This window comes from Eublepharis macularius, chromosome 4 (assembly GCF_028583425.1).
Source record: "Eublepharis macularius isolate TG4126 chromosome 4, MPM_Emac_v1.0, whole genome shotgun sequence".
Classification (NCBI taxonomy): domain Eukaryota; kingdom Metazoa; phylum Chordata; class Lepidosauria; order Squamata; family Eublepharidae; genus Eublepharis; species Eublepharis macularius.
In genome coordinates this window covers 163817261-163844120 of record NC_072793.1, presented here as the reverse complement: position 1 = coordinate 163844120, position 26860 = coordinate 163817261, and the positions used below count along the sequence as shown (strand labels likewise).

At 45.7% G+C, this 26860-nt stretch overlaps 2 protein-coding genes and 1 long non-coding RNA gene across 5 annotated transcripts; 1 reads left to right on the top strand and 2 right to left on the bottom strand.

The window, feature by feature from the left end:
• Positions 1-1653: 1653 nt before the first annotated feature.
• ATF6B (activating transcription factor 6 beta) lies at positions 1654-15394 on the bottom strand. Its single transcript, XM_054976031.1, has 16 exons — positions 15300-15394; positions 14719-14822; positions 13403-13484; positions 11592-11701; positions 11383-11512; positions 9978-10154; positions 9629-9798; positions 8167-8352; positions 7517-7608; positions 6755-6925; positions 6166-6273; positions 5915-6005; positions 5650-5723; positions 4397-4508; positions 3825-3909; positions 1654-3703 (listed from the first exon to the last, which is right to left on the bottom strand). The coding sequence occupies exons 1-16, from the start codon at positions 15382-15384 to the stop codon at positions 3429-3431; spliced, it is 2052 nt and encodes a 683-aa protein (XP_054832006.1). The 5' UTR covers positions 15385-15394; the 3' UTR covers positions 1654-3428.
• A 340-nt stretch (positions 15395-15734) lies between these two features.
• Positions 15735-25698, top strand: FKBPL (FKBP prolyl isomerase like). Of its 3 annotated transcripts, none has more exons than XM_054977623.1 (3): positions 15735-15818; positions 24420-24501; positions 24660-25698. In XM_054977623.1, the coding sequence occupies exon 3, from the start codon at positions 24763-24765 to the stop codon at positions 25696-25698; it is 936 nt and encodes a 311-aa protein (XP_054833598.1). In that variant the 5' UTR covers positions 15735-15818; positions 24420-24501; positions 24660-24762. The 3 variants fall into 3 exon arrangements, with proteins under 3 accessions (XP_054833598.1, XP_054833600.1, XP_054833599.1); XM_054977625.1 differs by having other exon boundaries at positions 24657-25698; XM_054977624.1 differs by having other exon boundaries at positions 24420-25698.
• On the bottom strand, positions 18345-20417 carry LOC129328513 (uncharacterized). The gene is made up of 3 exons (XR_008596881.1): positions 20330-20417; positions 19968-20063; positions 18345-18603 (listed from the first exon to the last, which is right to left on the bottom strand). It is a non-coding gene; the product is annotated as an uncharacterized LOC129328513 (long non-coding RNA).
• Positions 25699-26860: the final 1162 nt, after the last annotated feature.

The following is a 26860-nucleotide window of genomic DNA, read 5'->3' as shown; positions in this document are numbered from 1 at the left end:
TGAGACTAACCAACTTTATTGAAGCATAAGCTTTTGAGAATCACAGTTCTCTTCGTCAGATGCATGGAGGGCAAGAAGAAACTGGTCAGATATATAGGTATCTATCTTCAGATATCTTTTTGTCCTCCATACATCTGACGAAGAGAACTGTAATTCTCGAAAGCTTATGCTACAATAAAGTTGGTTAGTCTTAAAGGTGCTACTGGACTCTTTTTGATTTTGATGCTACAGTCTAACACGGCTAACTCCTCTGCGTTGAAAATCTGATAGCCTTTATTACGATGGCCAACTCATTTCAGAAATTCCTGAAAATGTGGAGGTTGAGCCTGGGAAGGCCGGGGTAGAATGTCATAGAAAAGTGGTTCCCAAGATGGCACACCTGGGCACCACACTGCCTGTCGACACCTTTCCTAGCACCTGCCACGTTTTTTTAGGAAATGGGAAGGTTGGGCTTCTGATCGCCTATTGATTTTTAAAAAGTTGCTTCAGCCACCACAGCACAAGGGTCTTGACTGAAGGCAAGCTGTATTTATGCAAGAAAATATTATTAAAGAATATGCTCAATTTTAAAAGCATCCCATCAGACCTTCTACTTGAAATGTTGACATTGGCTCCTCTGCCTCTAGAGCCAGCCCTTTTGTGGTTGGTGCCACCTCCTAACACAGCCATTTCATAGTTGTGCCCACCACCCTGTGTCAGAATGCCAAAGATGCCCACGGGTTCAAAAAGGCTGGGGACCAGAGTTCACCACCCAAAGCAGCCATTTCCCCCAGGGGAACTGATGTCTATACTATAGTCTAGAGATCTCCAAGCCCCAAACTGGAGGTTTGCAAACCTACAAAAAAATCTTAGAAGAGTTGGATAAAAAGGCATCAGAGACTCCTGTTTTGATTTTACTACGCAGTAAGTTGGTTCCCATCAGGAATTTCAAGCCCTCTATTGCTAGCATGTGTCCCCCCCCACCCCCACAAAGAAGATAGTCTGTAGCCTTTTTTCTATTTATTAGAAGGGAAAAAAACATGCAGGCATGTTGATCCCCATGCAGCAGAAAAACAGTGCCAGGTTCTCCTTCCAGCCCAGGAAACGGGTCATCTAATGGCCAGCTTTTAGTCTCATAAGTTTTATCCCCCTCCACAATCAGGCCATAATAGGAACAGAAGGCAGGACACCTGCAAGGCCAGTCACAGCAGCAATTCCAGTTTGGGAAAGTTAGTCAGAGACCATTCCAGACCTCTTGCTGACTAGTTGAAAGTGTTTGCCAGGGTACAGTCAAAAACAAAAAACTGAATTTAGAATCACACACATATCCACATCGTTTAAGATTAAGCACCTGAAGTGTGATCAGCGATGAAGCATGGCACCTGATTCAGTACATCAGCAGTACAAGAGCTCAGCATGTTGGAACAGGGTACACAGCTGTCCATCAATAAAAGTGAGTTTGGGAAAGAGAAATTGCACATTACACCGCTAGAAGCAAGCCCATAAAGGGACAGCAAGGCCTCTTAACTCTACCCAGATTTAGTTATTCACATGTAAGGTATCTAATCCAAAAAGCCAAGAACACAATCCATGTAATGTCTTTTATTAGGACCAACCCAACAACATGTAAAAAGTATGCAACCCTTTGAGCTCATTAGAACACTTCAGGTTAAATGCCATTAAAACTTTATTTTTAAATCGAGAGGAGGAAACAAGGAAATTCTTCAGGACAGGCTTTTAAGACCCAGTCATACCAACATATGGTATAAGCTGCCAGCAGGTATAGCAGACTCAAACTGAGAGGGCTTCATGTTACTGGAAGAGGCCATAAAACATAGGAGGTAATAAATCAATTGAACTCCATAGCAACGAGTTTGCCAATATCTCTAATTTCACACTACATTCTACTTATGTAGGACATTCCACCTCACGTCAGGAGACTGGACTAGTCCAACCTTAGCAGCTCACCCATTTTCAGATTCACAGCTCAAGCCCTGTTGAGATTCACAGACCAAAGCTTAAGCAAAGGCTTGCGGGATCAGATCCAGCAACACTCTGTTCCCAATCACAGCCAAGCAGGTGCCTTGAAGAAGCCCCACGACCAGGGCATGGAAACAACAGCCAAGTTCTTTGTCCTCCAGACACAGTGGAAGAATAGAACCTCTACTTTGAGCCAAGGATGAAGTTGCCTATGCCGAGTCAGACCACGGGTCCAGCTACTCAACCACCGTCCATCCCAAAACACAACAGCTCTCCAAGGTCTCAACTGAACCTGGCAGCCTGTGCACTGTAGCAGTTAAAATCTTGGACTAGGGTTCGAGACAGGATCCAGTTCCAACTCTGTCATGGAAGCTCACAAGGAGACCTTGGGCCACTTGGCCTCTCTCCTTCTCAACTTGAACTCCCCCCACAGGATTAAAATGATGGAGAACGAATGTATTCTGCCTTGAGTTCCTTGGAAGGAAGGCTGGGTAAAAATTTAGCAGGTAGAGGATGTAACACAAGACACTGCCCCCTCCCCTAAGAGAGGAAGCAATCTTAAGAAAACCACATTCATTGTGGATTCTTTCCTTCCCCAAATGGGTTTGGGTTTATTATTACTTTTTGTAACAGTGGGCCTGACCACAGATTAATGGTGCAGGTGACGTTTCTTCCAGCTGCTGCTGGCTACCCATTTTAACTGAGCACAACTCTTGTTTACCTGTACCGAACGTCTCCTTTTATGATGTTTGCAATGCCAAAACAAAAAGGATAGACAAGAAGGTTGGGATCCCATCTCTGTTTTATTTGTAGCTCTATTTATTTTTTTTTTAAAAAAGAATTAGGGAAAAACCCAAAAGAACCTCCAAGGGGCAGGTCTAAGTGCGATCAAAGCGACTCGGGGCCTGGGAAGGGCAGCATGTGTACATGAGCACACCCCTCTTTGTATTAAGTATGGAGAGGGAACTCTGCTCCCTCTAATTCTCTCTCACACACAGATACACACAGACACACAAACACAGATTGCAAACAGCAGTATAAAACAGCCCTCTCCCCTCACCCTCCTTCAAATGCACAGCTCTGTCTCAGCCACCAGAGGACAGTAAAGACACAGATTCTCTCTTCAGCATGGCACTGGGGCCACATCCTAGTTAAGGGAAGGGCACCTAACTGCAGGAGAAAACCCTCACTGACCATCCCGGAGACAGCAGCAAATTAGGTATGCAGTTTCCCAAGAAAGGGGTGGCGGTGGTAAAGGATGGGGAAGACAGACATGTCTCTGAGGAAATCGATCCCGCCATCCCATGCAATGGATGCTTGCATGAATGGATATGCCCATCTCTCACACAAGCAAAGTTCCACTGAGTGGATGTGCCCCTTTCCCCAGCAGGACGGGGCACCATCTGAAGGGCTGTAGGGCTCTCTCATTTTAGTCACAGTTCTCTTCACTGTTCCCTTGGAGGGCTGAGCTAGCCCCCGGCGTGATCCCCCAGGTACAGGGTGCGATGGGGTTGCCGCCTGGTTGAGGAGGACAAGGTGGGGCGATGGGACCGCAAAGCTGCGCGGGTCATTCGTCCAGAAAAGGCCGGAGGGGAAGGTTGAGTGCGGTTATCGGGGGTGGCATCCTGGCGTCTCAGGAAGGGGGGCACCGTAGAGCTCTTGATGTGGATGACGCGAGTGTCCATAACCTCACAGTCAATCTGCATCATCACCTCGTAGCCCAGCGAGGAATTGTACAGGCTTTCTGGTGGAGGAATAAAAACAAGAAGGAAAAAAAAGGGATTGCAACTACTTCAAGGGTGACAGCGGCCACTGGGAAAGATGTCTGCCCACATCTCTCTTGCCTCTTCTACCCACTATCTTACCATTGAGGGCCATGGCTGGCATCACCAGTGACATCTTTGGACGAGAGGTTTTGTTGTGGCTGATGGCAGGGAGCAGTAAATGATCCTAAGCCAAAGAGAAACATGGCTGTTATTTATGCCATCAAGATGCATGGCATGTTGAAAAATAAACACAATGGAGAAGGGGACAGGGGAAGAATATTTTGGCTTGGTTTTGGAATTGGAAGGGGGACTAAGGGATTGTGCTAGAAGCTTCCCCCCCTCAAAAAAAGAGGGTTTTGAATAGAAAAGGCAAAAGTCATCCTTTCTGTGTAGCACAACAGCCCTGCAAAGTACCTTTCTCTGCTCCTGCACCTCAACAGACAGACAGCAGCTCAACTGAGCCTCTGAAGTTGCCCCCGTGGCTGCTGGTCCCCCAGACCAGGCTGATTTATCCCCTCTGTCCCCACACAGAGGGATGTGAAAGGGCAGCCTCCCAAGAAAACCTGTCCATCTGGACTGGAGGACCAGCAGCCCTACACAGGCAGGAGGGACATGTAATTGGGAACAGCCATCTCTGCAGCTCAATGCTGCTGAAGGTATCCATCACTCACCCTGCGGAACGACACCACGTAGAAGGTATCCTCTCGCCGATCAATGGCATCCATGAAATCATGCTCCTTGTGGTCAGGATGCTGATACACCTGTAGCTGGCTCAGGGGATCCCTGAAAGCACAGAAGAGCAGATGCAGAAAAAGGTCAGAGCGCAAGTGCGTCACAGGACCCGGGGGGGTTCTATCCTAAAGGAAGAAGACAACAGGAAAGAGGGACCAGCTGCAGAGGGAGCAGCTGACTGCAGGTGAGTAGCCATGATGTCTTTCCAGTGCTGACCCAGGAACCATCAAACAACATGCCCTGTGGCCCAAAGTGCTCCCTCCAAGCCAGGAACAGCAACTACAGCTAGGTGGGGGGCAAATGCCTGCTCACAGGCAAGGCCCTACTTTATGTATGAATGTGGGGGAGGAGAGCTGAAAACTGGGTCAATTAGGAGGACTGCCTAGAGAGACAAAAGAGGGAAAAGACTGTGGAGGAAAGATCTCATGGGCTTCTGTGACAGCAAGCAAACAAAGTGTAGGCAAGGGCCAAACCCTCTCCTTTCCTTCCAAGGCCTCAAGGCTGGGCTGGACCAGGCTGCAAAGGAACCACAGAGGTCTCACGGGATGTGTGTGAGCTGCAAGGATATGGCAGGATGGAGGAGATCAAAGCTCCAATTTGTTCCTGCCACAGCCTCCATGGGTGGTCTTAGGCCACCCCCAGTCTTTCAGGCCCAGTTTTTCCTTGTCGATAAATCAGAAGTCAACAGGGGCAGCTGACATGCATCCTCTTAAAAGTTGCTTGATGACTGGAAGCTGAGGATAGGAACCCCCAGACAAGGATTGTGCTGATGTGATATCCGCAGTTCTATATGTAGTGCTTTATGTGTGAATACGCTGCAAGCCCAAGTCATCACCCAGCCTCGCAGTCATAAAAGGGGACACTGACAACCATTCATGTTGTTCCCTGCAGCGCCTCTGCTGCAGGGCAGGGAGACGCACAGAGCCAAGCACTAATTCAGGGACTTCTGGTTTCCAGTGTGAGATTGCAGGGACAAATTCAAAAATACTGACAAAGAACAAAAGGCATAATTTATCCCATACGGAAGAGGAACGTCGAGGCTGAGGGAGCCACTGCAGGAGAACCATTCCGGGTCATTGTCTATAAGAGACTGGGATGAAAAAGGAAAGCAGGAGCCAGAGTCAACAGTTCCAAACAAAAGATACACTGCAGAAGCAAAAGGCAAAGGATGGCAGACACAGAAGCTGTTTACCTCTCAGTGTGCCTGGGGGGGCTGGCAGGGACGTAGTGGGAAGGGTTCAGGGGCTTCCTTTCCTTGCTTTTCCCCTGAAAGGAAGCAGGTTAAGGTTGAAAGTGGGGATGGGAGTGCATAACTTCCCCCCACCCTCAACTTTTAGGGAAGGAACCACAGTAAGATTCTGAGTACTGTTTTCCAGCCCGGATGGTTATCATCATGGAAGCATTCCCCAACACAAGCTGCACCTAAGGCCTTCCTTTTCAGGCCTACCACCTCCCACCTGGCTGGCTTGTGCTGCTTTTCGTGACTGCGAGGGCTTCCTCCCATTGATCTGATGCCTTCGGACCCACCCGCTAAGCTCATCTGCCAGCCTGTAGATGGAAGAAGAGACAGGGAGAGGGTTGGCCATAACAGCCACATACTCTGGGCTCACTGCCCTTCCATCAAGTCACAGTCAAAAGGCCCTCCCGGTGCAAACGTAACTGCAAAAACTATTTAGCTGCAACCCCTTCCTCTCCCTCCAGGGCCTACCTGAGCGACTCAGTGCGATTGAACTGGCGGCAATCGGAAGCAAGGAACAGCTTGTCCAAGTCCCTCAGCATAAGGTCCTTCATGTCAGAGAAGGGCGCAGACAAGTTCCTTTAGGCAGGGGGAGCAAAACAGAGGCTTAAAGACAAATGGAATCAGACACAGGCTTGGTTTGATCCAAAACATTTTCGCTGCACACGTAGCAAGAACATTAAGACAGGTTTGTACATATTTGCTCATCTTGAAAAAGGGCAACAGCACCCCCCGCCCAAATCACAGGTCCGGAAAACAAGCACTATCAAAGCCCACCAGGTAATAAACAAAACTCCATGTGACTATACAGAGAAGGTTTTGTGGCTTGGGTTCTTTTTGCTCACTGGGCCACCAACGATGTGACAGTGAGCTGTTTAGGCCAGGGGGCTGGCTCACCTGAGATCATCCAGTTATTTATTTGTTATTTTCATTTACAGTCTGCCTCTCTCACTGGGACTCAAGGCAGATTAAAAGTATGAATTAAGGTCTGAGGTGAGATTCGAGCCTGTGGCCTTCCAGATCATTCTCTTAGCTACAACACCGCCCTCCCACAAATTACCGGAACTGTGTCTTTCCAGGCCTGGCCGGGGTCTCCTCTTGCTGCTCAGGCAGCTCCTCCTCTGCAAATTCCAGAGACTCCTCTGTGATGCCTAGAAGGTGCCTCTGGCTAGGACCAACCTCCACTTCCTTCCTGGGTGGGTCAACATCTGCTACTTTTCGCTCGCTGATGCTGAGGAGGTGGATGAGCAAAGTCAACACCAAGGACATTGTGGACACTTTACCAGAGAATTTGGATGGAAGGTCCTCACGAAAAAACTAAAATGGGATCCTCTGCACCCCACAACAGGGTCCAACTTGCCTCAGTACTTCTTGATCTAGTCCAGCTATTATAGAAAAGGCTGTGCAGTGAGAAGGACTCAACTCTCCTACCCACCCTCCCAAAATCAGGCAACACATGTCAAAAACAGCAAGTCAACAACAGGAGGACATGAATTTCATGAAGTTGGACCTCCAGGAATAGATTTGGGCTACGATCATCCCCCAAGTAGCAGCATCCGAGAGAAAATGCCTGAACCAGTCTGCCAGGTTCAGTCTGTGCCCAGCAAGCACACACATGCCATCTTCATCACACACACAACCCAGCTGAATTCCCTGAGGGAAGAAGGAACGTAAGAGAGAAAGAGAGGGAACGATGAGCTAAGTTTCTCTCTTCCCTCAAGGAAGGGAGAATATCAGCGAGAAAGAGGAAAGGATGAGCTAAGTTGCTTACTGACTGCGAAAGGGATTAATGACAGTGCCTGGGGGGGGGGGATGGGCTCACCTGACGGGCCCAAAATTGAAGGCTATGAAAAGCAGCACCACCATGACGCAGATAACTTTCCGGTTCCCAGAGCCAAATTTCAGTTCTCCATTCTAAGAAAAGACCAAAATGAGTCATCAGCCAGAACAGCATACTGCCAGTTTAAGATCCGTACCTTCCTTGTGTAAACTTCTCCCACAGCATCTAGTATTTAGAGATATACCGCCACTAAACTTGAAGGTCCCATTTAACAATCACGGTTAACAGTTATTGATGGAACTCTCTTCCTGGGATATGTCTAATCCTATCTTGAAGTCATCAAAGTTAGCAACCATCACTACATCTTGTAGTGGCAAGTTTCAAAAGTTAACTATGCACTGCATGAATAAGTCCTTCCTTTTCTCTGTGCAGAATTTACCCCCACCCACCATCACCACGACCTGTTCCCCAGAACTAGCATCATAGGAGATGAAGAACAAGCTCTCTCTATCCCCTGCACACTTAACACCAAGAACATTTTGGTTGCCCTCCTTTTTTCTGCACCTTTACCAGCTCTACAATACTTTTCCAGAAGTGCTGCAGAAACTAACTTATGTAAAATACAGGGAGAAGCAGGAGTTAAGTTTCTCTAGAAATGATGCTGTTGCCATTTCCGATCAGCAGGTACCCACCTCATTGAGGACACAGTCCAGCCGCCTTCGGAGGAGCGCATTCTCCCGCCGCAGCCTCTCGTTATCTGCCAGGGCCTCCCGCAGCCGGGCCTCCAGCCCCTGCAAGTATTCCTTCTTTTTCCTCCGTGACTGGCAAGCCGACTCGCGGTTCTTAATCATTCGCTGCTGCCTTTTCAACACTTTAATCTTGACAGAAGTATCAAGAGGAGGGTGAAAATGTTATTTATATACATCCTCTTATTTATATATATCCTCTTTCTTCTATCTAAGACAGGCTCGACAACTTGTCCCCTACCTATCGACCCATGACCTCACAACAGTGATCCAGGCAACTGTCACCTCCAGATTAGACTACTGCAACGCACTCTACGCAGGGCTTCCCTTGGGCTTGATCCGGAAACTGCAGCTGGTTCAGAATGCAGCTGCACGGGTGGTTGCCGGAGCACCAGTTATGGCTCATGTAACACCTATCCTCCGGCAGCTGCACTGGTTACCGGTTGAGTACCGGGTCCGGTTCAAGGTTTTGGTGTTGACCTATAAAGCCCTATGCGGACTGGGCTCAGCATACCTTCGGGATCGCCTCTCCCCATATGTTCCCCGGAGGTCGCTTCGATCAGCCACTAAGAACTTGCTGATGGTCCCTGGCCCCAGGGAGGTCCGCCTGGCCTCTACCAGAGCCAGGGCCTTCTCAGTTCTGGCTCCGACCTGGTGGAACTCTCTGTCTGAGGAAACTAAGGCCCGGCAGGATTTGTTATCTTTCCGCCGGGCCTGCAAGACGGAGATGTTCCACCGGGCATTTGGTGGGGGCCAGGCTGTCCTCTCGCTGGCCATACCACTGAAGACCTTCCACCACCTATGCAGGACAATGCTGCATTTTAATATTTAATATTCTACACCCGCCAATTTTAATGGTTTTTTATACGATGTTTTAATGTTTTTATAATGTTTTTACTGTTTTTAATTTGTTGTCAAACTGCCCTGAGCCCGTCTGACGGGGAGGGCAGTCTAAAAATGCAATCAAATAAATAAATAAATAAATAAATAAATAAATAAATAAATCCTTTAAAAACAAACAAGTTCAAGCAGACAAGAATCTGGGTAAAAGGACATCCTCTCCCAAAATAATAACGTGCTTATATGGTATGATACCAAATGCTGCAGCAGCTTCTAATGGCTTTCTGAACGGTTTAGAGGCAGACACACTTAATAGACTTATCAGTAGATACCAGAAAGAGCACACCCGTGTTCAGAAATCCCACACAAACTGCTGGAGATTAGCAAAAAGGGATGGATACTCCTGCTTGCAAAGTTCTTGTGACTGTCCCTAGGGCAGGTCAGTTGTTGGCACACTCAGTGACGAACTATATCTACTGAATTTAGTGAAGGCTGTAGGACAGGACTGAGAGCCCCAGGGCAGCAAGGAGGAAGAGATGAGGAGCAAGTGTTCAAAATCATGACTTACATCAATCTCTGGGCTGCAGGAACCTATTTGCGTTGGTGCCGGAACAATGGTTTTGGCTTCCGGCTTGGGGACGGAAGGAGCTGGCTTTGCTGGGAGACCTTCCTTCACAGGGGACTGCACCTTGATAAGGCCAGACACTGGGAGGTGCAGCAGATCAGACTGGGAAATCACTGAGGCAAAACCACACACAAAAATGGGCAAGGCTATATAAACATTCTGTACCACATGACAGTGGGTCTTTTCCCTGCTGCCATCAAAGGAAACACAGCAAATCCTCCAGCTATATGATCTCCTCCACAACCCTGCCCCCAGAACTGTAGAGTAAGAAGAAGCCTTGTTGTCTGATTACCTGCAATCCCAGGGTTGATCGTCTGCGACTGGGTTACAGGGACAGGCTGCAGTAAGATAGTCTTGCTGGCAGCAGCTGCTGGCTGTACTGGCACAGTGGTTACCACAACTGGCTTAGGCTGAATGGGGGGCTTTCGGCTGAGAATGTTCTCTGCTTTGTTGGGGGCCACGGCTTTCCCTGTAACAGAGCAAAACAGTCACTGGAGTAGCAGGAATCTTCCCCCCTTTCGGGGCTCTCAAGTCCTATTCAGAATCAGGGTTTACTGCTGGGCTGCTCTTAAGGTTTAGCCACCACCACCTCCAATGCAAAGCGTGGCCTGTAGAAAACCACAGTTATGTGAAGGGAAGAACAATGAACAAATCACAGAGCCTGCAGCAATTGCCTTTTCCAAGCCAATTCAAGAAGCAGGGAGGAAAATTTGACAAACGAAGGACAAGGGTGTATAATCACCCTGTGCTTATTCTTAAGCTACATTTGAGAAAGCTGCTATTTATTGAATGCTACTCTGCAGCAGTACTTATTATCACCAGCACAGAGTTCTCTCATAAAATGTCCTGAATTTATTTATTCATTCTTTTGTTTTAAATACACTGGATTTCATACACTGAACTGCTGTTGTTTCACAAATATTCTTAAACATTCCAATAAGCCGGGATTAAAACATCAATTGTTAAAATTTTAACAGACAATGCGCTGTCATAAGAGAAGTGAAAGGTCAGTTTCCTAAGGAAAAAGTTCACTAGTGGCCAAGGGCAGTGTACTGATGGCACAGGCTAGTGAGCCTGTAAGGTGGTAGAATGTGTGAGAGAGAGCATCATGCATTTGTTTGAGCTCTCTGCCAATATTTTTGCCGCAGCCTTCTCATTTGCTTAATTTGCATTATCCTGGGAACCCTTTGTTTCATGTAGAGAATCAGGATTTGGATCACACAAATCTGTTCTAGTAATGGCAATGCTTTCCTCCAACACAAAGAAATTTCTGCTTGTACACAACACTCGGACAAGATTTCTATCCCGCGTTTCCTACAAGGATCTCATGACAACATATGTGGTTCCTCCCCAGCTCCCTGTTTTATCCTCACCACAATAATGTGAAGTAGATTACGGCTTAAAGATGGCAGCTGGCCAAAGGTCACCTCAGGATAAAATGAGGATTTGAACCCAGAATGAGGATTTGAATCCAAGTCTCCCTGGCTTTAATCACCCAACTATCTTGGCCCTGTCAAAGAATATCAACACCTGTAGATGCATTACAGTAACTGTCACTGAACTGTCCTTGGTTTTGTGGGTTAGGGAAAATTTAAAAGCTCTTTGAAGAGGTCAAGAAGCTTCAAAAATGCAACCACTCCTGGGGATGCTGAAATGTAGCTAGATGTTCCTCTCCTCACACTCTCCCCACTTTATACCTGTGTCGGGTGCTGGGACAACATTGATGTGTACAGTGCCAAAGGGAGGTGAAAGGACATCTCCAAACATGCATGGTGGGGTAGGAGGGTTCTCTGTCTTCACCCCAACCACATCAGCGGGGCTATGGGCCTGGAAGAAAAAGCCAGCAGCTTGAGGAACACAGAAACTTGAAGGCAGGGAATTGGGTTATACACTGAAAAGGACCTACCTGCCCCGGTAAATCAGCAGATGAGGAAGAAGAGGAGGAGGAAGATACAGCAGACGAATCAGAGCAATGAGATGAGGCTGGGGAGACTGGCTCAGACTTTACCTGCAGCTCTAAAGGCAAAAAAAGTAGAATTGTTAAAAAGCTTTTATTTCCTCCACAAAAAAACCATGGGAAGTAGTGTGTGGCAAAACAGTCACAATTTATCTTCTCACATCGTCACACATAAGCAAGAAAGTCGCATTCAGAACTGCTGTGCAGGGTCCAAGCCAGAAATCTGGTTATATGGCATAGGATTTAAAAGCCAAGTAGCTTCACATTTCTTTACTTTTCCATACTTGGGGGTTTTGTACCCACCTTGTTTGTGGAGAGACATTCGAAAGCTGACAGCATCTGTAAAGGTATCTCAGAGACAAAGTGTATGTACACCACTGAATCCACAAATCCTTCAACAAAGGCCCCAGTCTCATACCATTTCCTACCCCTTTTCCCCTCATATCATTATCTAACCATTATCACCACCTATAATGATTTGTTTGTTTTAAACTTGCCTTGATTCTTTAATTCAGCTCCTCCTAACATTACCTTAAATTTTACCTCAGGAGGGCCCTTGTCACACACCAACATTTCTTTTATTTCCACTCACACAGAACTCCAGGTTTTCTCTACTGTACCTAGGCTTATACCTCAAGGACACCTTCCCTTTGGGGTTTGAATCCCACTGCTAACTTCTCCTGTGACATTTTGCCCTATTTGTGTGATCTATATATCCCAAAAGGTTTTCGCTGCTACCAAAGGCTTTTGCATTAAATCTTTTCTGTTTAACTAGTATTATTTGAAGGCTTGTTGTAGATGGTAGTATGACAGAATGGTTGAGGGAGGGTACGAGACAAAAAGGGAGCATTTCTTGCTTAGCTAGAAGGAGACTTTATTGATAAGAAAATAAGCATGATGGTTGCTGTGTTTTGATAAGCATATTGGTTTCAGAATTGTTCTTAAGCTTGGCAGTTTAAAAAATACTAATATCTTCATAGATCCAGTCACAAAGACTAATTTTTCAAACAGATCTTCACCGTCCAGTCAGAGCACACTCCATTTACCCATCTAGCCCCCCCTTTCCTCAGAAGCCTGCATTTAAAACCACAGTCACAAATATTTTTAAAAATCACTACAGTCAGAAACAACTATTATCCCAGAATCAAAGCTTATTCACACCACTTAATCCACAAATGTTTCAACAGTGGCCCCAGGCTCATATCCACCTAGACACTTAAACAGAACCACACAAAATTGCTTAATAATTCCACAGCTGATTGGCTCATAGTAAAACATTTTTTAAAAAGCAACATTTGTATGCATTTTTATTCGTTAACTTAATTCACTTTGAACACAGGTGTTCTGTGAAAAAAGTACGCCACTGTCACATTTATTGTAATTTTTCACAGTGGGGCAATCATCTTAAGTTGAATGAAGCAAAAACAAACAAAATGGCTTCTGTCATTTTCAAGATTAAGGCATTTCTTGCAGCATATACAACAATAAATTTCATCCTACCTAAGATATAGGAACTGGATGCATCCCTTCCCTTGATGGGATCAAAACCATCTAGCCCAATCTTATTGTTAGTAGCTTACTAACTCACACTGGAAGCATGACCACGACAACAGCCCCATGACAAGTGAGCTCCAAATTCACTGCCTGAACACTCCAGAGATCCACCAAGAGATGATAAGCAGAGTTGGATCAGAATAACTGTACCATCATTAACAGGTCTATTCAGCCGCCTACTCAAATATAGTTGTAAGAGCACTCACCTGGAAAGAGGGTGTCATGCAGTGGGTCCCAAGGAGGGTCTGGGGGAGTCGTTTCCATGTCCAGATCAAACCCATCACTGAACTAAACATCAGACAAGAGGAATGGCAGAGAAATCAAAATGGAGCAAACAAGTGGGAGACCCAAGAGAACAGAAGGACAAGGAAATCCCATTCCATCACTAACCTCTACGTGCTTATACCCTGCTTCAGTCCCCCTGCCCCCACTGTTCTCTGCTTCCCCCCATTCAGGTTCCAGTCTTCCTCCACACACACTGTCTCTGCTTCATTATCTTCCACTCCTTTCCCTGCCCAGCTTTGTTTGCTTTCCCTCTTTGTCCCAAGTTTCTGTGCACCATGCTACATTGGTGTGGCAACCTAATATGCCACATGAACCTTTTGTACCACTTTGAAAAAAGTTCTCTTAACTTCCTTCAAATCTTGGGTTTCACTTGGGTTTGCAAACAGCTATAGCTGTGTGGTCTGGCTGAGCAGACTTTTTTGATAAACACTTGGGGGAGGGGGTCAGGGCACTCATTGCTATTGTTTATTTATTTGCTTAATTTATACCTGGCCTTTCACCCCAATGGGGATCCAAAGCAGCTTACATCATTCTGTTCTCTTCCATTTTATCCTCACAACAACCTTGTAAGGTAGGTTAAGCAGAGTGTATGTGACTGGCCCAGCAAGTTACATGGTAGAGTGGAGATTCAAACCAGGATCTCCACAGTCCTAGTCCAGTACGCTAACCATTAAACCAACTGTGTAAACAGTTGTGTGACTCTGGCTGGGAGGGCAGGGCTTCCATTCTGGTAAGGGAAAAGCAATTAAAGGCTGTGAGCAAAAGAAAAATGTCAGTGACCTGGGGAACAGGGTACTATCTATAAGGTTAACGGGACCAGATTGGAACAACTATGTAGTGGGAGGATTGGCATAGTGTTGATTCATGGATTTAATGCAGTTTACTGAGGGACGGGAATCTTGTTTTACGCATGTAGGAAATAAATTGGGGTTCAATGAAAGCAAAAAAAAGACGCATGCAGGCATTCCAGGGTAGGTGGTGTGTGGGACTGCCCTTGATAGGAACTTAAGGACTTGGATCCAGAGCTTCCAGCTACAAGCCCACCTCACGTGACTTATGCATCCTTCCAAGGACAGATGCAAGTGAACTGACAGGAGCAGGGCAGGATTGAGCAATCTATCAGAATGAGACTTAAGGCCTGTGTGAAGGGGTGAGAGGACAGGATTCACAGCAACTGAACAGAAGAGAAAGAACTGCACAAATCTCCTTGGCACACACGTGAAGGTGACTCTCTCACCAGGCAATGATCTCCCTCAGCACCCACAACACTGCGTTCCAGACAGGGGAAAAGTTCCGCTGCCACATCTCTGTCATCCTCCAGGCAGCTGTAAAGGCCCGTATCTGTGAGGAAAATGGCAAAGAGGGCAGTTAGCAGGGCAGAAAACATATGACTTGGCTCCTTGCTATCCTTTCCCCACACACAACTTTACCCATGCTACTTGCAGGCCTGCACATACCCCCTTCAGATTTAACCCTGATTTTCACTTTCTTCACCCCCACCCATTGAGAACACCTTAACTTTAATACAGCCCTTTAATACAGGCGCAGCAATTCAACAGGTACAGTTTTGCCAATTCACGGCGCATGATGGGGCATGTGCACCTGCTGAATAACTACTTCTCCCGAATCTGCTACAGGCAAAGGGAAGAAAAAGTCACCCTGACCTCTCACCTCTCTCAATGCATCATTTTAACCCCTCCTCCAACACAGTCCCTTTACCCCCAAGCACTCAGACCCCGCCCACTCCCGACCCCAGACAATAGGTCCGACCCTTTTCCCCAGCCAATAAGAAACCTCTTTCCTTTATGGCCCCCTCACCCCAGTCCTCGCTGCTAAGCAAATTATCCGCGCGGAAGCGGCCTGAGTCGCTCAAAAGCATTAGCTCCGAAGCCAACGCCGCCATCTTCCTTCCACCTTTTCCTACACCGCCGATGCCTCACACCCAACCCCCACTGCTGCCATAGCAACACCGACGCCCAATGGAAATCGCCCTCCTGCTCCTCTCCGACCAATCAGAGGGAAAAGAAGGCAGGCACCGGCCGGACAGTACACCAATACTAAAAGGGAAAGGATGCGGAAGTGTATTGAGCCGAAACTCTATAAGCCAATAGCGGCGGAAGATCGAATCGCGCATGGGCATAGGCGGCTATAACGAAGAGCGTAAGCGCCTTACGGAACATAATTTTACTGGAATTCTCGTAGAACGGGGTGGGGAGGGTTGAGCTGAAACTCGCATGCGCAAAGAGAGTATGGCGTACGTAGTCATACAGAATGTAGAGGAAACTACCTGAGGATGCATTTAATTCCAGTGCGAAAGAAATGTATTCTATGTGGACGGTGAGTAATCGTTCAGCGCATGTGTAGAGGTTTTGAACGGAACCGCACAGCGCGATATGCGTATAAAGCTCACATGTCTCAAAAGAAGTGGCGCATGCGTTTTTAGGTGCTTCATGCAAGTGCTAGTGGGAGTTGTGGTTTTTGACTCCTTTTAAGGGTTTCTTATTGGTAAAAGGAGGATTAACTGGGGGGTCCATCTTTTTATCGAACTTCCCTTCTGAAAAAGAGAACTTGAACTAGACTTCGGTTTAAATACTGCCCACACTCAAGGAGCCAGAGCTGGGAGCTATTTAGCTCACTTACAGTGCAATCCTAAACTGAGTTACAGCAATCTAAGACCATTTATTTCAATGGGCTTAGACCGGAGTAACTCTTCTTAGGATTGCAGCGTTAGAGCCTGTTGGAGGATAAGTGGAAGACTTTTTAAAATTGAGTTATGACTTTTTAAAATTCCATTTCTTGACCCTTTAACAGCTGCTAGGCACACAAGAATTTAACAAGTGAAGATTTTTCCTTTTCACTGTAATTGATAAATGGGGTGAGGGCAGTACCTTCACCTGCTAGATTTGTGTATGGTACGCTGCTGCTTAAAGACCCAAAGAAGTTTGTTTAAAATATTTTTATAGTAAAAGAGCTTATTATCTATTTGTGTAGAATATTTTTAAGCTGTCTGTCCTAAATCTTGTCAGTAAACATTTTGGGAGGCAGAAACTCCCTGAAATGGGGCTGGTATTGAAAATCAGTTCAAATTTGCTATGGAAGTTAGTGATTCTGTGGCTAATATGAGCAAGTTTGGAGTCCAGTAAAGACCAGGAAAACTTTCCAGAGTATAAGCTTTCAGGAGTCAAACTGCCTTTGTCAGAGATACCAGTATAATCCGGAAAATCTTGTTGGGCTTTAAGGTGATCCTGGAACATCTACTGCAGACCAACACAGCCATCCACCTGTGGCGAATATGTTGCCAGCAATCCTGAAGAAAAATGCTCCATATTTCTAATAGAGGCTTAACAGAATTTTATTTACCAGGTGAAGTTACTTACCTCCATACCAGGGAAAGTTTCAACTGCCCATTTCCAAACATTAAGCCTCTGTTAAAAGGAATGGGCATTTCTTTCCAGGACTGTTGGCCGCAAGTGGCCACAAACCCTTGGGAGTATAACATGGCAGTTAATGTTATGAGCTACCTCTACCACATCATTACTTTTGGTTGTTGCTGTTTTTTGTGTGTGTTTTTTAAAGAAAATGTGCAGTTAATAAAAAGAAACTTTTACTGGGTTTTGGTGGTTTATTGCTATTATCATTATTGTTCTTGTTATCAGTTATCCATTGTTGAAATGTTTTTACTGTAAGCCTCTTTGGAAGCCTTTTCAGGCTGAGCGTGTAGGTGGGAAATTGTTTAAATAAATCAGTAAGCTAGGTGTTGCCAGATCCTGTGGTTGCCATGTTTTCTGGGACCTTTAACAGAAGGCTGCAAAATGTTGAGGAGGTGGAGCAGGGCAGTTGAACATTTTCCTAGCATAGAGAGAAATGGCAGGAAACCTTCACTAGAGTCATTGACTAGTATGTTTCTCTGTAATCTAGATTGTTGTTAATGGCACAAGAGCAGGGCAGAGAGAAAAGGTGGCAATCCTGACAGTCCTGCCTCAGAGAGAGCACCCTCTCAAGGTGGGGGGGGAAGGCACAGATGGCGAGTGTGGTCCAGTGGATGTTCAAAATGTCAGTCTTGAGCCTTTCAGCTGAATTTTGTGAATGCCTGAAAATAAGTAAAACGTTTTCCTCAGATGCCTTTCAAATAGCTAAGTGCTCAAAGTGAAATCTAAATTGTATATTGTCCTACTTTGGGAGCGGGGATAGAGCAAAGGCCGAGGGAAGGAACTGTGGGCTGCGAGGTTTCAAGTTCAGACCTCTGCCATGAACTCACTAGGTGGCATTATTATTAGTCTGCCTTCCTCACTGAGACATAAGGTGGATTACACACTGCAAGTGAGTACAATAAAAGGAATAGCTAGGACATTCTCTGAACAAGTACAATAATGAACAACACAGATACAATAGCATATGTTAGCAGAAAATTTGAAAACTGGCCTAAAGCCAAACACAGAGATGAACCCTTTCTAAAATAAAGTGCAATTAAATAACATAACATCTTTAGCAACTACCCAGTATGAGCATATCTACATCAGCAGACAGTACCCAGTAGCATAGTTCATAGTCCCTGTCCCTTACTGAGATATCTCTTTGAGCTATTTCTTATGACACAGCCCTATAACCTGAGTAGAAGGCCCTCCTGAATAATTTAGCCAGGAGAATGGGAGTTTTCCTGACCTCCTAAGGTAGGCCATTCCATAAATGGGGGCCACCATAGAGAAAGCACTTGTATGGACAGCTGCTAATTTATCCCAACTGCAGGGTGGTATCTGCAGAAGGTCCTGGCAGCACATAGTCTCTCAGCACTTCCTCACAATTGCCATATGAGGAAAACTGTGCTGACCTACCTCACAAGAATGTTATAATGATTATGGCAAATAAAGTGTGTGAAGTATTTTATTTTCAAAGTGAAACAGTGGCTGGGGGATGCAGGAGCAGCAGAAAGATCCTCGGGTCCATTTGATTCCTACACATTCAGGAGTTGCCAAATGAGCCGTCATTCACTGCTTGCTGTTCTCAGTTTTGTTCCATCATGTAGGAGGCTTCTGGGTCCCAACTTCTAAAGCAGAAGGAGGGGGGCACCCCTGGCCAACAGAACAACATGTGGATTGTGGCATTGTTGTGAGGTCTTGCTTGCCTGTAAGAAAAAGAGACAACAGGCTCTATGTTGCTACAATCTGGACTCTAGTACAGGGGCAGGCAACACGCCCCCTCCCCGCACATGTAGAATATTAATAATATAAAGTGTAGAACCAAGAAAAAATGGTTATGAAGGTACACTTGGGGGACTTTGAACTAAAACTTTGGGGCACTGTGGGAGGGTGAAAGGAGGCAGAATAGTGAAATTTGGTTTTGATGGAAGATGCTTAAAAGAGTGCAAGGAATTTTTCTTACCATGTGTCCAACAGAAAGTCTATCTAGCCACTTACTCTGATCAGATGTAAATCCCAGTTTTCTGGCAAGATCTTTCCTTAGCAGAATGCTATGTTTTGTCCAGAAAGCTGTGCTGCATCTTTTTAACTGCGCCAAGCAGGCAGAAACTCAACAGCTGCAGGCCACAGTAATATGGAAATGCTGCCCCTTTTGAGTTTCTGCCTGCCGTGCAGCTGTTAGAGGCAAAGATCAGGGTTCAAGAAAAATTATGGCTCTAAGCTTTACTGTCTCTGTTCCCTTCTGGAAGCACCATTGTTCAAACCAAGGACTTCACATAGGCAAAGCAAGGGTACACTGTTAAAGCTAGGGGGCCAGGTAGGGTTGCTTATGCCTGGAGAAAAATACCCCACCACGTTAACAGAGGCTTAATGTGTCAAAAGGGGCAATTGAAACTTTACATGATATAAAGATAAATCAGTCGCTTTGAGGGCTGGGAGACTGAAATGTTCCTTCACTAGTTTTTCAAAGGAAGGAGACTGATCATCTAGCACAGGGGTGGCCAAACTTACTTAACGTAAGAGCCACATAGAATAAACGTCAGATGCTTGAGAGCCACAAGACATGATGCATTGAAGTGACTTCAGAGGAGGAGATGGATTTGGGAGAGTGTCCTGAAAGTGACATCACAGAAAGGCGTGGGGTTTGGTGCAGTATGCTGGAAGTGACATCGGAAGGGATAGAGCTTGGGAAAAGCCATCACCTGACCTTTGACTTGTAAGTGACATCACAAAAGTTACATCACATCCTCGCTAGGCTTCACCTCCAAAGTGCCCAGATATTTTCCGAGTCAGACCTGGCAACCTCAATATTTTTATTGAAAATATGACAGACATGGAAAGAAAGAAGGAAGGAAGAAAAAAAGGAAAAGGGAGAAAAGACATGGAAAGAAAGGAGGAAAGGGAGAAAAGAGAGGGAGGGAAATAAACTAGATTAAAATAAAATGTATGGCCACAGCGATACTCAGAGATCTCCTGGAGCCACACAATATGTCTAGAAGAGCCACATGTGGCTCCCGAGCCACAGTTTGGCCACCCCTGAAGACGGAGCGAAAGAAAAACAGAAGCTTACCATTTCGGCATACTTGTTTCTTGCACACAGTCATGGGCTCCCCCAGATCCTCACGGCGCAGGGAGGCTGCTATTTTCCTAGCCACATAGCGGCAGGCTAAACAAGAAAGATGAGATATTTGAGAATGTGCTTTTCAGGAGATGCAGGAAGTGTATGCTTGGCTGTTCGGTAGTGCGTAGCTCGTGTTTTGTGCGGGTCTCCTTCCTTCTACCTTCATTCAACTTTCTTCTTTTCCCTAGTAAGCATTTATCTTCCCCAGATCCTAAGAGAACCTAGGAATCCTGGTTTCCGTCATTCTGAGCCCCCAGTGAAGGGGAAGTGGGGCATAGATATTTTAAATAATATTTTAAAAAATTACATACCTCCTATTATGAGTCACACCATGTTTTAGAGGGGTGTCGGTCAGCAAGGAAGCTCTGCTTTGCAACCTACATAAAAGGAATTAGAAAAAAACAAAAGGGTTGGAAGGGTGGAGAAATGCATTGTGGGATGTGTAGTTCAGCATCTGTTCACAAGCCATACAGTTTCACTGCCAGAACAAATTATTTTTTTAGAGGAAAATGCATTGAAATCACATAGTATTGTGGTAGTTTCTCGGCACCGCCTTTCTAATTTACGCTTATTTTTCACTGGTGTTTTTTAAATCTGCACTGAATCCAGTCAAGTACAAAAGAGTGACTATTGTGACGCCTCCTTTCCCTACTATTATCCAATCATTTTCTGCCAAAACTGATAAAAATCATTTAATTACGATATGTATTTGTGTCTGTCCCCCCCAATAATTTACAAAAAACATGAAAACCACAAGATCAGGGATAAAACAACTACAGTCTCACTAAAACCAACAACAGTAAAATATATTTAACCAGCTGCATGGGACCTCACTACAATATCCCTCCCTCAACAGAATGATCAAAACTGTCACCCGTTAGTCCTTGTTCAATTTCCCCCCAAAGATGTTACACATTAAAAGAGAAGGGGCTAAGCATGTTTCCCTGGGGGAACATTTTACTTACGCAATTTAGAAACTTGTACGCTGGTAGTAACAAATTGCTATTCCACGATATGGCATGTGGGAAACTAAAGGTTTTTGTGAACCTACTTGTATTTCAGTCAGAGCTTTTTTAATGCAGAGCTAGTCTTGGGAGTTGTGAGTTCAAAGCCACAAATATATGCCACAGACTTACTGCGTGGTCTTGGACTAGCTACTGTCTCTGTTGCCATCTGTGAAAAAGGAATAAAAGGGTGATCAGTTTTTCAGAATAGAATGCTTTTTAACAGTAGGAGTAATTTCTTTCAAGTGTAATCCCCCCCACCCCCGCACTGTTTACATTTTTTTCCACATTCTGCTTTGATTCTGGGGCAAAAGTCCGATCCCTCAATATTATTCATTGTAACAAACAACTCTTCTTAGAATATAAGCTCCATTGAATTTAGTGGGATTTATTCCTGAGTAAATCATCAGTGGCTTGTTGGTCTTTCTCCTCTCCCAAACTGTTCAAAGATTATGAAGCTCGAATTGGACAGGCGCCAACTTTATTTATATTATGTTGTAAAGTTCCATGTAACTGCTAGCACTGTGTTAACAATAATAAAAAAATGCAGCGCACCATGTTAAGAGCTCCTTATTTTCACATGCAAAGCTCTCCGAGTTGTTGCCTTAGTAGCAGGGGCTGTTGTTTATTTAATCGATTTTTTATCCTGCCTTCTTCCAGGGAGCTGTGGGTCCTCAGTAGCATGTGTATTTTTTTCTCATGCCACTTTATCTTCTTGACAACCCTGTGAGGTAGGTTAGTATGAGAGGTGGTTGGCTCAGAGTTGCCTAGTGAGATTCATGGCCAGGTTGGAAGTTGAAGCTGAGGTCCCCTATCCTCGTCTGACTTTTTGACTCCTGTACCACATATGACTGCTTGTCAGGAACTTCTTCAAAACCCTTCTGCTACATGTGGGATTCTGCCAAATATTCCCCATCCAACTGTTCTTATATGTTCTCAGCTTCGGAGAACCTGAGATTAGGAAGCTAGCTGGCCAGAACTCATCCCAGTGGAAGTTTAGGTGGAGAAGGGGAGGCACCTCACAAGTCCCTAGGGGATGTTGCCATTTCTCTGAGAGCAAATCTGTGTTGAAAGTGAGCCACTTTTCTGATTTGGTAGTTGACAAATTGGAGGCTAAAGAAATGCCTCAAAATAACAAATTCTTTTCATAATGAAAAAGAGGGTGTAAACAGTGCTAGCCACATGACCCCCAAAGCAAGTGTTCTACATTTGTTGATGCAAGCTTGGGGGCCAGTAGGACCACCAACCTCCAGGTGGAGTCTGGAGATCTCTCAGAACTGGCAACTGATCTCCAGACAACCGAAATCAGTTTCCCTGGAGAAAATGGGTGCTTTGGAGGGTGGGTGCACTCTACGGCATTAGACACCGCTGAGGTCTCTCCCTTCCCCTAACCCCACCCTCCCTAGGCTGCATCCCCAAATCTCCCAGTTTGGAGTTGGCAACCCTAGGGCCCAGAGGAATTGCTGGCGGAGGATGCAGTCTTGAAATTCTGCCCTATACCCAAATATTCACCTCTAGGATTAGCTCTCCCTCCAGGATTTGAGCAGGATGATCCCACCCCCCTCCCTGCCACCACTTTTCCCTTTAACTGAGAGCGGAACCACAAGTGACGCCTGACACAGGTTGGACACTTGTCAGCTTCCCTCCAGTTTTGATGGGAAATGTAGGCAGCTTGGCGGAATGTTGGACAAGTGACAGTTGAAAAGTCCATTGGACAGCAGTCAGAGAGTCAAGCTGCAAGACTAGGATGCCTACATTTCCCATCAAAACTTGAGGGAAGCTGACAAGTGTCCAACCTGTGCCTTTTGTCACTTGTGGTTCCGCTCTGAGACTAAACTCTGAACTGATCTCATCATTCCATTAGTTCAGAAGCACTTTCGATCCCCACCCCACCCCGGCTGCCTTTTCAAGTTAATTTACGAAGTCATATTTTTGCATCTTTGGAGAGTCCCTGGAATGGATAGAGATCCCTTACTCTGTGGTGGGAAATTATTAATCCACGCTGTAGTTACAGCGTTTACAGCGTAGAGACATATGAGGAATTGGTGGTTTGAGAACTTGTGCTAAGATCACATGACCTTAGCTCTAGATCAGGGCTTAGAGAGTGCCATACTAAATGTTTTAATTGCTCCTTGTATTAAAGTTGTTTTAAGTAGTTATTAAAGTTGTTTTAAGCCATTTATTATTCTATAGTCTTTATCTGTGTGGGTCTGGAAATCTCTCTCACACACAAGCTAGCTAGTTTCCTATTAGTAATAGCAGTTTGTTTTTGAAGATAAGGAAATGATGGGGAATCCCATCGACCTTTAATTGGCTCCTTCAGCAATGCTTTCTGTTCTCTTCATTTGCTAAACCTCAGCTGTTTCAGCATAACTTGCAGATATACCCAGTAAGATGGAGGGGGGAAAGAGTAACTATAAATGGAAGGGCAATATCTCATCTCATAATTTTTTAATAGGCAGAGGAGCGGGTTGAATAGAGAGAATTTCCCCTTCTTTTGTGTCCCCTTTCTGTCTGCCTCCATCTTAGCATCACTTGAAGGATAGATTTTGCTTCCACTGGTTGCTAAGACAGGTGGTTGCTGAGGAAATGACGTTTGGAGGGGGGAAGAATGGGGGGACTGTGGAAGGGGATTAAAAGAAGGAGTGTGACTGAGGCAGATGCTGAACGATATTCTCTCCCTCTCCCGGGCTAACTCTTCAATCCAGCACTGTACCAAGTAAGAGGGGTAAGAGGAAGCAAAGATGGGTGAGAGGAATACATATTTTGGAAATCTGTGTGAGACTTTAGATAAGGGGAGAGAGCAGAAGGTTTGAATGGGGAGAGGGGGTTGTGCTCTGTCAGGTAATTGCAGTAGGTGTGAGCATACAAGGAAGGAGAAGTTGATCGTAGGTGGGAGTTCAGGAGCCCAGTCTATTCCGTCTTGAATTCTGTGTCTAAGTAGAGTCTAATGTGTCTGAAGGTATATCTTAAGAGGTGGGAAGAAAGCTGCCCAGTTATTATAATGCAAGAGAATAAGCTAAAAGCTGAGTATAAAACATGAACTCTGTCCAACCCATAAACAGATCTGTTAGGCTGTCATGCTATAGTAATGATTAGAACTGCTTGGGGAGAAACGACCGACAGCATAATGTTGATAATTGCAGGGCCCTGACACTGGAGGATCATTAACACAAAATTACTGGAGAGAGAAAGGACTTTTGAAGTATTATTGGGGTATGAGGTCCCAAGAAGTGCTGGGAGTATAGTTTGAATTAGCCAGCCAAATCTCTGAAAATCTCTAGTCCTGTTGTGAACTGATTATTTGACAGTACATGCACAAATCGTTTTACAAAGTGATCTTGTTTGTCTTCACAACAACCTCCTGAGGTAGGCTGCTGTCATTCCTGTTTTACAGATGAGGCACCAAGGCTGAAGGAATGTGATTCACCCAAAGCTGTGAAGTGGCTCTGTGACTAACCTGGGATTTGGAAGAAAAGGTCTTTTAGATTTATATCTTTGCTTTGTCCACTTGGACTACACTGGCCCATCAGTGGGGCTTAGATGTGGGTATGGAAATGGGGGTGGGAGAAGAGAAATGAATCATAGTCCTTTATTGTTTCAATGACATTCTGTAGTTCTTCTTCTTCATCAGCAGGTATCGAGCGGGATTTCAACATTCCTCATCGTAATCCATTCCTCCTGCTGGTGGACAGGAGCATTACATTATCAGACCAGGGATTTGATTCATTGAGAAGGTAATGGCAAGTGAGAAGGGAAGGCTAGAGAGCAAAAACTCAAGTCAGGTAACAGCCTGTGGAGGAAACAACCAAGATGGAGTCATTGGAGAGGAAGCTGGAGCCAAGGTGAAAGGAGAGGCTCTGAAAGAGAACCGGCCTCCCCCTAACCTAATAAGATTGGCCAACGGGAACGTCCCTTGGGCCTGCCCTGATGGCACATTTATCAAACTGGTCTTGGAGGTTGGTAAAGGTTTGGATAAGCCAAAGGAAGGTTCCATATGCCAGGTTTTCATTGAGGCTGATCCAGGAGGCCCGTTGAGTTACCCATCCCACAGTTGGGCAGAGGTGGAACTGGGTGCAGGTGATGCTGAATGGGACGGAGCAGTGGACCGCTGCCTGGAGACCATGTTCGCTGGGGAACGGGCAGAGCTAAGGTTAACGGGAGGAGGCAGCATTATTGTCCAGCTGGCCAGCTTCACACAAACCAAGGACTCCTGGGAGATGAGCGCCAGCGAGAAGTGGAACTTAGTTATCCGCAACAAAGAGCACGGCAGTGAGCTGTACCGGGCTGGAGATATTGGTGCGGCGGCAAGGCGCTATGCCAAGGCCTTGCGGCTGCTTGTGGCAGCTGCCCCACCCCCAGACTATGACCAAATTAAAGCTGAGCTCCACGCCAACCTAGCTGCCTGTCAGCTGAGGTTGCGCCAGCCAGCCAATGCTGCTTGCAACTGTACGAAGACACTGGCATTGCAGCCAGCCAACACCAAGGCGCTGTTTCGACGTGGCTTAGCATATGATGCCATGAATGACCTGGAAGGAGCAGCGCAAGATCTGAAGGGTGTTTTGCGAGTGGAGCCAGGAAACCGAGCGGCCCGGCGGGAGCTGGATAGGGTGATGGAGAGGATAAAGGCACGGGATGCCAAACTGGCACGAGCCATGCAGAAAATGTTTAGCTAAATAAAAGGATTAACTAATGGCCTTGTTTATTGTCATATGTTATTTTCATCCTGCCCAACTTCCAGAGAGTTCAGGGCAGCATACCAAAGTTTTTCCTATTTCATTCTTGCACAAACTCTGAGATAGTGGAGGGTCGAACTACATAGAATCTTTTTCTTTAAGGCTAAAAGCAGCTACTGTAGGGTCAGGAGCAATTCAGATTGGAGCTACAGTCTTAGGGGAGGCATGTATAACCCTTTCCCTTGTCCCAAACAGTTTCTATTTTCTCCCCCCTGCAAAGGAAACAAGAGTTTGGGGAGGGTGGCGGAGAATGAGATCAAGAGAGAAGGGCAAGCCTGTTTTCCATGCACTATGGCCTCATCTAAATTCCCTTCCTAACCACAGTTCTAAGCCTTTTCTATTTGGGGGGGGGGGGGATAGCAGGCTACCCTAACCACAGGAGTCCCATGTCACACATCTAGTTTGAACCTGAGAATCTTAATAGGTCCACAATCATTCAGTGAGCTTCATGGCCAAGGGGGGATTTGAACCCAAGTCTCCCTGGTCCCAATCCAACATTCTTCACTCCATACTTTAGTAAGACTCCTTAGGGGTAAGGAGGGGTGACAGGTGCTTTGTGCATGTTCTTGTCCATCACTAGCACAGAGGGCTGTAGGCTGTCCACATGCATGACATTTGGAATTATATGCTGAATTCACCATCTCCCTCCCAAATCACAGCCTTACTCTTATTTAAATGCAGAGCTTTCATATTTGTATATGTGTATGTTTTAAGGCAAGGTTCCTAGCCCTAGATCTCCCCGCCTCCACTTTGTCCTGTGAGGTAGGAGCAGGGTGTTAACCGAGATTAGAGCCTTTAAAGTTCCATATAATTTTGACCTCATAACAACCGGCAGAGGTAGGAGCAGGGATTCAACTGAAATGGGGTTTTAATATTTCTCTCCCTTTCCCCCTCTACATAGTTAGCAGAAAGATATTTTATTATGTAATTTGGGAAGGGGGCACATATACAGCCCTGCCTAAAGGTACCCTTCTTAGGCCTTATTGACACACACACACCCCATTTCCCAAACCTCATTCCTTCTACCTTTCCCCCTTCTTATGACTTACAGGGGAATCAAGGCCAAATTCTTTGAATTCCAGAATTTAGAATACAAAAATAG

Coding starts and splice junctions, on each gene's coding strand:
- ATF6B (XM_054976031.1), bottom strand. CDS start 15,384: ATGGCGGCGTTGGCTTCGGAGCTAATGCTTTTGAGCGACTCAGGCCGC. Junction 7,609..8,166: donor TGGACTGTGTCCTCAATGAG/GTGGGTACCTGC, acceptor GTCTTTTCTTAG/AATGGAGAACTGAAATTTGG. Junction 6,274..6,754: donor CCTGGAAAGACACAGTTCCG/GTAATTTGTGGG, acceptor CCCTGCCTAAAG/GAACTTGTCTGCGCCCTTCT.
- FKBPL (XM_054977623.1), top strand. CDS start 24,763: ATGGCAAGTGAGAAGGGAAGGCTAGAGAGCAAAAACTCAAGTCAGGTA.